The sequence below is a fragment of the Phoxinus phoxinus genome (assembly GCF_949152265.1).
Source record: "Phoxinus phoxinus genome assembly, chromosome: 2".
NCBI classification, from domain to species: Eukaryota; Metazoa; Chordata; class Actinopteri; order Cypriniformes; family Leuciscidae; genus Phoxinus; species Phoxinus phoxinus.
The window spans coordinates 3233227-3244405 of NC_136877.1; the positions used below are offsets into that span (position 1 = coordinate 3233227).

At 36.2% G+C, this 11179-nt stretch overlaps 2 protein-coding genes across 3 annotated transcripts in view; both read left to right on the plus strand.

Annotated features, from left to right (window-relative positions):
• Positions 1-7043, plus strand: part of ankrd11 (ankyrin repeat domain 11) — a 161332-nt gene extending 154289 nt beyond the window's left edge. For both annotated transcript variants that reach the window (XM_079598165.1, XM_079598166.1), the window contains exons 10-13: positions 104-202; positions 474-617; positions 714-806; positions 3278-7043. In XM_079598165.1, coding sequence (XP_079454291.1) covers positions 104-202; positions 474-617; positions 714-806; positions 3278-3463 — 522 coding nt within the window. In that variant the 3' untranslated portion in view covers positions 3464-7043. The remainder of the gene's footprint in view (positions 1-103; positions 203-473; positions 618-713; positions 807-3277) is intronic.
• A 1681-nt stretch (positions 7044-8724) lies between these two features.
• Positions 8725-11179, plus strand: part of slc22a31 (solute carrier family 22 member 31) — a 17678-nt gene continuing 15223 nt past the window's right edge. Inside the window, exon 1 of the mRNA XM_079598196.1 lies at positions 8725-9311. Within this exon, the coding sequence (XP_079454322.1) occupies positions 8922-9311 (390 nt within the window). The 5' untranslated portion in view covers positions 8725-8921. The remainder of the gene's footprint in view (positions 9312-11179) is intronic.

Below are 11179 nucleotides of genomic sequence, written 5' to 3' on the forward strand. Positions count from 1 at the left end.
AGATGAGACATTGATGATGTTGATATTTTGATTTTGGACATCATGCATTTTCATTGTTGAGATATAGGGATGTCCTTCTAAAATATTTGCCCTACTATCCTAGATTGCTCCACCTCCATCTTTGTCGGAGCCCCTGAAGGAGTTATTCAGACAGCAAGAGGCAGTTCGGGGAAAACTAAGACTGCAGCACAGCATCGAGAGGGTAAACTCTTACTCTTTGCCTTTAGTCTTTCTTCATTTTCTCTTCTTGGTTTCTCCCCTCAATGCATCACTGAGCTCACTTCAAAAGTCACCCCGTTAGGAACTAAGCACGCATTTAATCTCATTTTCTTCTGATGTTCTTATTGTGACTTGCAGACCTTGATAATTTCAAAAGACTGTTTACTAGCTTTGTTCTACTAGATGAATGCTCATAGGGTATCAATGGACCAGTTGGATGTCTAGTCTTACTCTGATTTTATGCTCCCTTACAGGAGAAGCTTATTGTATCTTGTGAGCAGGAGGTGCTGCGTGTTCATTGCAGAGCAGCAAGAACAATCGCAAATCAGGCCGTTCCTTTTAGTGCTTGCACAATGCTGCTGGATTCAGAAGTCTACAACATGCCATCAGAAAGCCAGGTGAGTCCTCATTTGATCTATTATTAACACGTTAAAGATGTTACAATGCCTACGAATATAGATTTTACTACATTTCTAACTAATCTTGATCTCCAGGGGGACGAAAACAAGTCTGTGAGAGATCGCTTCAATGCTCGACAGTTTATCTCCTGGATTCAAGATGTGGATGATAAGTACGACCGCATGAAGGTGAGAAGGAGTTTTATTTATATATACTGTATATATATATATATACATATAGATTAGGCTTGCTACGATAGTCTGTGTTATTGGTGTTCAGAAGCAACACCGGTTACATCACTTGCCCACCTCGGCACCGTCCCCCAGCGTCGATTACATTTTTTTCAGATTTTTTAAATAAAAACATTTAGTTCAGTTAGAGAACATACACTACAATTAAAAACTGAACGTGTCTGCTTAATAAATCGTGAGCTGAACGAGAGTCGCAGCACAGATTAGCATCAGGAGTCAGATTACATTCATCATGAGAGCGAGGAACTGCCTGACAAGATGATGGTGGAATATTTGGTGTCTAAGTGAATTGTAAAAGCGCCTTTTTAAGGGAATTTGTCAGTGTACAGTTTTGTTGATGTGTTTTTCATTACGAATAATAGGCTAATGAACTCACAATTCAAGCAATTCGCCCCTGAATTGGCGCTAATTTGAAAGTGAAACTAAAATGCGCACGTGTCCACAGGGGTGGAGTGAGCAGAACAGAGCGAGCGTTTTGACTTCATTCCTATGGAAAAATGCTAGCTCTGCTCCGCATCATTATGAATGCACGTTCACATTTTACTTTCGCCTTCAAATTAGTGATTTAAAAGCCCCCGCCCGTGATACCGGTATTACTGGTGTTGTTTATGTATATTTATTTTACATCAGCAGTCACGCAGGTATCGTACAGTAGGTGGCAGTATGCGTTTGCTCACCGCCATTAAAGGGAAAAGAAGCTCAAATCTGTGTCCGTGACGCGCGAGACCCAATGAGGCCTGTTCTAGCGTGTCACACATGCTAATGGCAAAATTCCGTATTCACAAATGTACGTTTTCCTGTAAAAAACCCTGTTTTACATAATTTAAGAAAGAAATGGAGCTTTATATTGACTCAATTCGATTTTCAATGAAGCAAAAACCAGTTAAAGTTGTAAATGTTTCAATGTCTTTATGTAGATCTACATTAATCCCCCTAGTGTGCAACTGTTATATTTTGCTTTTTTGTATACTGTTGTATTTGTAAAAAAACGTTACACAGCTTCCGTTTAGCATATTCGATGCCACTTTTGTAACTAATCACTCAAAAGTTTATTTATTTGAATCTGCCGTCAGACTATCTGAGACGTCATTGCCATAACGTCTTGCTTCAGACTGACAGATTGATAGATCTTATTGATATAACTCTTATATTTAGCATTAAAAAATCTGAACGTATGAATAACAGCCATTCATGTTCAGTGGGACATTAGTTAATATACAGGTAAACCTTGAAAAATTAGAATATGGTGCAAAAGTTAATGTATTTCAGTAATTCAACTTAAAAGGTGAAACTAATATATTATATAGACTCATTACATGCAAAGTGAGATATTTCAAGCCTTTATTTGTTATAATTTTGATTATATGAAAACCTTTTCACAATATTCTAATTTTGAATTTGGGGTTTTCATAAGCTGTAAGCCATAATCATCAAAATTATAACAAATAAAGGCTTGAAATATCTCACTTTGCATGTAATGAGTCTATATAATATATTAGTTTCACATTTTAAGTTAAATTACTGAAATAAATGAACTTTTGCACCATATTCAAATTTAAATTTCACCTGTATATTAACTAACACGAACCAAACAATGATCAATACATTTGTTACTGTATTTATTAATCTTTGTTAATGTCAGTTAATAAAAATCCAGTCGTTCATGTTAGTTCACAGTGCATTACCTAATGTTAACAAATACACAATTTGATTTTACTATATTAGTAAGTGTTGACATTAATATTAATTAATGCTGTAGAAGAGTATTTTTCATTCTTAGTTCATGTTAAAGGTAGGGTTGGTCAGAATTGTCTAAAAAAACTTTTTATTAAAATTTGTTTAAACTGTCTTTATATACCAATACATAATTAAAATGCAAGTACTCTGAAATAGAGAGTATAAAAAACTGAGTGACTCTAGTGTATTTAATCTTCAATAAACACAGCTCATTAATTCCATTCACTCCCATCTAAAAACGGGAGCGCGACTGCGCGCACATGGGCGGAGCCATTAATAGCGGCGGTAGTCATGGCGACGGAGAGTGACAGTCGCGCAAGCCAATCACTTGTTTCGTCCCGGTAGGAATTAATGAGCCGTGTTTTTTGAAGATTAAATACACTATAGTCACTCAATTTTTATACTCTTTTTCAAAGTACTTGCATTTTAATTATGTATTGGTATATAAAGACAGTTTAAGCCAATTTGAAAAAAAAGTTATTTAGACAATTCCTACCTACCCAACCTTTAATGAACCTTATTGTAAAGTGTTACCAAAAAATCAGTGTTCAGTGGGAACATGCAGAGCTTTCATGGTTACATTTTTATCTCTTCAAGTCATTTTAACCCTTAAATGTGGACGCATTGTGTATATTTCCCAAAGTCTAACCGTACGCATCTTCTCCCGACAGACGTGTTTGCTAATGCGTCAGCAACACGAGGCCGCGGCTCTGAACGCTGTGCAACGGATGGAGTGGCAACTCAAGGTGCAGGAGCTGGACCCGGCGGTACACAAGTCTCTGTGTGTGAACGAGGTTCCCTCCTTCTACGTGCCGATGGTCGACGTCAACGACGACTTCGTTCTGTTGCCTGCGTGACAACGACACACACTCAGACTCTGAGAGTTCGGTCTAACATAACCATCTATCAAAGAGACATCAAACAAAAGTTCGGTAAGGGCTAGCCGGTTTGAGGAGATTTCTTTGAGGAAGAGAAAAATATATATTATATAGAGAGAGAAAAAAAAGGTAAAACTCATCCTTTTTTTCCCGCCCGAGGAGGAACCGTTCGTCTTTTTTAACAGGGAGAGGAGAACACACACAACTTGCACTTTCGTCCTCAAGTTTTTATGCTTTTGTTTGGGATTTTGAAAAAGCAAAACTGCTTTGAACCTCGTGTCTTGGGTTATTTGGGTGAACATAAGGGACAGTTTTTTTACATCTGTCCGACCCCCATACTGAGTTACAACAAACAAAACAAAACGAGCTTGAGACGGGTTCGTCCGCTATTGTGCTCCAGAGCGAGAGGACAGACGGCACTGGTGGTGGACACCGGGACAGATGTGCAGGCACACAAAAAAAGACACACAAGTGCGCGACGGGAGTGCTAGCATAGCTTCTCCTTGTTTGGACCCGAGTCTATAATGCTAAAAGCGGTGGAAAGAACGACTTTCCTGCGGTTCAGGCCCATATTCAGGACAGCTCGGCGCCGAGCAGTGAGGAGAAACTGCGTTCAGTTTATGGAGACGACAGTGCATTTGGTCCCAATGCTGGATTAAACGCATGGGCTGATGGTCCCGAAGCCACGCCTGGTTGCATACGGAAAAAAGACTAATAATGTAAGAGCAAAAGTTGCTGTCACAAATCACGAGGGACAATTTTTTTTTTTTTGGTTTATGTCTTTCTTTTACTCGGGCATTTCATTGTTCCCTTTCTGAGGAAGTGACTTGAAAAACACTACAGAGCCAACATTAGTTTAATGGAAAAAAAAATGAAAATTGCAAAAAAAAAGTGCAAAAAAAAAAAAAAAAAAGTATTCCGTAAAAATGATGTACAGTTTTTTATAATCATTAACCAATGTATTCTCGCTGCCTTCTAGATAATTTATTTTGCCACACATTACTGCACAGTTGTAAATAACTTATGTACTGTAACATCACTCAGTTAAGTGTAAAAGAAAATAAATGAATCAAAGTTATCATTGTATGTACAGTTCACTTTCGGGCAGCACCCCCCCCACATCACCTCCCTTCCCATAATCCCATGGGCCAAAAGTCGAACACATCGTCAGTATTGTCATGCAATAGTCCTCGCGGTTTCTGTCCAAAGTAAATCTTCATCATCATCATCATCATCATCATCTCCTGATTGCTCTGTCAGGGCCACGATCATAGTTTTCAGATGTAGCAGAGTGATTATGGATTTATTTAAAGAATAGTAGAGGTATATTATTCATCGTTTTATTACACAAGTATATATCTTTAAAAAAAAAAGAAAAAAAAAGTATAAACCAAGAAAATGCCTTTATACAGTTAACGTCTCTTTTTTTCCCCTAAAGCTGCACAAGTCATAGATAAGACAGTGATTTGGAGATAAATACACAACCAAATACACACAAACCACCCCATGAACTGTATAGTACGTATTTGAATTTATTATTATTATTATTACACATTGTAATCATGGGAGTTTCTGTGTCATGCCTCTGCTCATGTTTATTATTAATCTCTCTCTCCCGCTGCACTATAGACCCGTTATTAAAGCGTTTGGGGAAATCACCTCATTAGTTTCATTCCAGCTTTTCTCTTTTGTTTTCTTTTTTTTTTTTTTTTATGTTCTGTTCTATTGTAAGATTCTAAAGCCAATAGAATCAAATGTCCTTTTCTTAGTCCCGAAGCAATTGAGTTTTTAACTCGTGACTCTTTAAAGGTCACTTTTATTGCCTGACGCTTATGGCACTGTCCGTGATGTGGACTTTTACAGATCATACACACACACACACACGTTCTTGGGCTCACTGTTTGTATACAATTCATCAATCAACCTAGAGGGGACTAGTGCACTTTTCTTTTCTTTTTTTAATTATTAGATTTTTTTTTTTTTATTATTATTAGTTTTTTTTTTCTTTTTTCTTTTCTTTTTTTCTTTTTTTTTTATTATTAGATTTTTTTTTTTTTTTTTCGTTTATTAGTTTTTTGTTTTTGGAGGGGGGGGGGGGGGGGGGGGGGGCTTCCAGACGTTCTTGGACTCACTGTTTGTATACAATTCATCAATCAACCTACAGGGGACTAGTGCAGGTTTTTTTTTTTTTTTTTTTTTTGAAAAAAAAATTTTCTTTAATTTTTTTATGTATTTTTTTAATTAGAATTTTTTTTTTTCTTCGAATTTTTTGTTTGTTTGTTTTTTGGAGGAGGGGGGGGGGCTTTAAAAATGTGTTTTGATATCTTACCGTTTCTCATTACCTGCCTGTTCTTCAGTGTGAGGTTGTGTGACGTTTTGCTTAACCATCCATCTAGTTGTTTTTTTTTATTTCTTTTGATTTTTTCTATCTTTCTCTTTAGTTTTCATGTGTGGTTGTGCGTCCGTGAAGATCCCACATGACGCAGTTGTGTATGTGTGCATTGAGTCTAGGGTGCAACAGGTGTCACTATTTCCGCAGGTAATGCTTTCGGATGTTCTGTGAGTACTTGTGTGTGTGTGCATTCACATTGCATAACAAAAATCTCTACAAACTCAACAGATTTCTTTTGTGTCGCATTGAAGTGCGTTTGATGTTATTCAGTGCGTTTTTTCCCCGCCCCACATTAAAAAATGACTTGTTTATGATTTATGCATCATCATATTTATCATCACTAAGCCCCTGTTTACAAGACATGTGTCCTCTGACCTTGGGTTCCCACTCCTGATTCAGTTTTAAGGCTTGAAATTGTGACGCGATAGAAAATATAACCTGATAATTCCCACTAGTTCAGTCACTCGCTCTATCGTACACATGCTTGACCTCTCTCTCTCTCTGCAACACATTACCTCTTAATAATACTCACTCGGATTACTGATTATGATAGATTAGGTGTGGTGGAGCCACAATTTCAAGCCTGGTTTTTAAAACACATTTCCACAACTTACACATGTTGAGCTCTATATAAATAGTGAGAAATAACCTATTTATTATCTGACACCTGTGGTATGTGTGCGCTGAAGGTCTCCGCTGTGTAAATTTCCCTCTTGTAATGCGTGAACGAGACGTTGTACATAGCTGTAAATAATACTCCAGGACGTTTTGCACCCTCCTCTTTGTACTAGTTCCCAAACTTGCGTAGAATGTGCGATTCTAACAGCAACGAGACGTGTCGCGCTCGCTCGCTGCCGGTGATGTAACAATGTATCTTTTTTTATTTGTACAATGTAGTTGAATTGTGTACATATTGTTGGAGCAGCTATGGGGAGGGGGACGGGTTTGTTGATGCTATTTCAGTGCTGTCAGAGATCCAGTACTTTCACCTCTTTAGCTGTGTTGATATCCTGCGATTCAGAAAGCGAGAAACTAAAAATGAAAAAAAAAAAAATTAACGGAGAGGAAAAATTCAAAATTGTTATTTTCTACACTTGCATGTACAGAGAGCGCGAGAACTGCTGTTGTTCCTCAGAGATTATGTTCGTAAATAAATTTTTGAAATGACTTGGCTTCTGTGATTTTTTTTTTTCTTTTTTTTTTTTAGAGCTGCAATACCACACATCTGCCACAAGAGGGAACCAATGTGATATGAAGTTGAATTTCTGAAATTAATATTTATACCATGCATATGTTAACAAATGTCATATTTCACTCAACACCGCACAGCTCTAACTCATAAACTAACATATTTGATGAGCACATTTTGGTCCAACTCCACAGAGTTGTCAATTTCTACTGAATATTTCTCATGTTTTGGACATTGCTTAATCTTGACTATTAAAATAAATACATATTTCTATGTTGTCTATTGTTGTCAAGTGCATATAAAGAACACTAACCAGGTTATCATGCACACAATTAGAGCCTGGGTTTCACTGACACTAAGATTTTTTATTATTATCATGAAATATGAAATTATTAGGGCTGTCAAAAGATGAATCACATCCAAAATAAAAGTTTGTTTACATAATATATGTGTGTGTACTGTGTATAATTATTTAGATTAAAAAAAAAACACACAATCATGTATATATTTAAGAAAAATTGGTTATATTAATTTATAAAATATTTATATATAATATAAATGATATAAATGTTTATACAGTATATAAATGCAATTATTTCTTAAATATATACATGAATGTGTATTTATACATAATAATTATATACAGTACACACACATATATTATGTAAACACAAACTTTTATTTTGGATGCGATTAATCGTTTGACAGCCCTAGAAATTATATAACAAAATCAAACCTAACCTGGGTTTCTCTGACACCAATATTTTTATTTTTATCATGAAATATGAAATGACAAAAAAAATCGCTTGTGATCACAAATTAATGAATTAATAAACGCAAATAGCCAACTAGTTATGTTATGTAAATAGTTACTTGTTTTATAAATGTAATGTGTACTGAGTCGTGGGGTTTTCATGTTTGCACAACAGCTGTAATATGATACTTCTAATTTTAGTTTGAAGGACAGGATTATTAAACATAAAGCGAAACACACACAGAATAAAATTGCACCGACTACACATGACTTTACCGGATCTCCTGTCACGAGCTGGTTCGGCTGTGAATAGATCATCGTGACTGTCCTTTACATTATTTGTAACTACATGAACTAGGTGTTGCTTTTGAATCATATGCTGGACTTCTGATTCTTTTGAGTCGATACTTGATTCGGTCAAACTCTATTGAATCACTCAATCTAAACGGACTATAGCGATAAAGATATAGATATTCGTCGTGATAAATATGAAAAGAATAGCAAAGACACATCAAAATTATAACGAAAACGGCACACAACAATTTCATTGGAATTACTTCCATAACGATTTTTAACCCGATAAAAACAAATGAAAGCCAATCAGAATCAACAATACATTAAATAGCTAATTTAAAGCGACAGACGCTTTATAACTGCTTAGAATAAACAGAATATCTTAATATAGTTATCGTTGTAGTAGTTATATTTATAGTTTTCGTGATCTGTGCTGTTTGAAAACTAAGAACAATCAGCTTAACTTACATTATTAATGATTAGTATGCATTTATATTTTGATTACAATAGCCATGTTGTAAACAGTAAACAAAATAACATTTATCACAACTTGATGAACAACTTTCGAGATTAAAACGAAACTATAAGAAACTCTTTTGAGCAAAAAAAAAAAAAAAAGAATCCGTCAACCGGATCTATGAACCGATTCTTCCCAATGAACTGGTTGGCTCAAATGAATCCATTCCATGTGTTACGTCACTACCAGTGAGTCCCAGTGTGTGTGTTTGTGGACAGCCGTTCATTTCCCATCACTACAGGCTGAGATGTCTGTGAGAAACAGCATTTTCCCCCGATAAGGACTCTAGTTATGGAGTTTGAAACTAAGATCTACCCTCAGATCGGTGGATACGGGCGATACAACAGGATCGTGACGCTTTTCAGTTGGTTCCCGAACTTTGCCGTCTCGTTGAATCTTTTCAGCGATGTTTTCTTCACGCTGATTCCCGAGTCTTACCACTGCAAACCCGACCCGGCGTTATTCCCAGCGTCGTCCGTGCTCGGGAACCTCTCCAGGCAAGCGTTCCTCAACCTCACCGTCCCGTGGGTGAAGGGCTCCGGGTTCAGTCACTGCGAACTGTACAAGTACCCGCTGAACACTAGCGACTACACGGGGAACGCGCCGCGGGACACGGTGCCCTGCACGGTAGGATGGGAGTTCGCCAAACCCGCGGGACTACAAAACAACTTGGTGACCGAGGTTAGTATGCGAACTCAACTGTTGTTATGCGAACCGAACTGTTAATATCTGAACCGAAACATTAGAATGCGAACTGAACTTTATTCGAACCGAACACTGTGAGTTCACTCAAGTTATGACGCTACTCTATAGTTCTAAACACGCTAAGATGCGTTTTAAACCATCGACCCGAATTAGGCTACTTTATTTAAGAAGGTTAATGTTATGATTATTAATTTATAGATGGTTAATTATTATGCGAACGGTCCCAACCGGCAGTATGTGAACCGAACTGTATTGAACCGAACACTGAGTTCACTCAAGTTATGACGCGACGGGTCTGAACGTTTTATTTTTATTTTTTATACAGTCTACGGTTTATTAATATAAAAAAGATCTATGATTATTAATTTATAGATGTTTAATTATTTTGCGAACCAAACCGTTATTATGCGCTCAAGTTCGCTCAATTTTTGACGCAACGGGTCTAAACGCGTTTTAAACCGTCGATCCGAATTTGGCTACTTTATTTATTAAGGTTAATGTTTTAATTGTTATAATTTTTAATTTATTTGTTTTTAAATTAGAAAAAAGTTTGCAAATGGACGCTATGGAGAGAGCACTGATATGAAAACAATATTATATTTCATAGTAACTGTTACCATATTCACGATTAATCGTGAATATGGTATTTCAAATTTGTCATCTTTTGCGGAAGTACTGATTAGTAAGTAAATAAATAAACTTTGTAGTTTTGTTTTTTATAAAAATGTAGACAATTTTCTGTTATTGTTTATAGTATAACTAGCTGCCATGTAGACAAAACATAGACGTCTCTGTAATGTCCCATTTAGATGTGATTCCAGATCCCTCCTAAATTTGAATAATGGTCATATGTAATATGCATACTAGTCCGGCTAAATTAGTATTGACCATCATGGTCCAGTAATAAAACATGTACAATCTGCTGATATTCATAATAGGCTGCCATACATGTCTGAAAATGCAGCTTTGTTCTTGTTGTTTTAGATAATTCATATCTAATCTATGAGACCCTGAAGTCCTCACTTGAAGCTCAGGGAACAGTGGACTTCCTGTTTAACAGGAAGTACAGAGCTTTTCATGAGGCCTTGACTCGCAATATGTTTCCTTTTCCACGATGGAAAATAAAATGTTTTGCGCGTCATGAGATCTGTGTGGATTAGTTTGCAGGAAGATCCTTCTGGAAGCAGAACAAGGCGGAGAGCGTGTGTAAAACTGGAGTAGCGTGGCGTCACATTAGCTGTAATGTAATAATAGAAGTTGATTATATAATAAAAAAGTCGCGTCCACACATAGTCAGCCTTCCTTAGATTTAATGGGTGTTTTGGATTTGCAAGAAAGTTGGAGATTTTAAATGTTTCATTGATTTGAATACATTTGATTGACATTATTAGTAATTTAGTAATAAACTTACTGTAATATCTCAACTCAAAGTTCCTCTTCTGATGGTTTTAATGGTTTATAGTCATTAGCTGGTCCATTGGATAGTTGATTAGCTAATTTTGGCTTCGTAGAAAATAAACCAGCTTCCATTTTCCATAAGCGTCACAATATATCGCAATACAAAAATGCAACAATAAGTATTGTGGATAGTTCACCCAAAATAAAAAATTACTGTGAGAGAAAAAATGCAAGTTTACAGAGTTTTAGTGTCAGTTCTTCATTAAACTACTATATATAATGTTGAATATCATGTATAATAATGCAATGGGGGAATATTTGTGGGATCTGATAATGCCAAATGTCTTGTTACCAGTAAAAAGTGACAACATTATTTTAAATATATCTAGTCAGTGAAAGAGCGCAAGCATATTCGTGTAAAATAATTCAGTATTTTCATCTTCAGA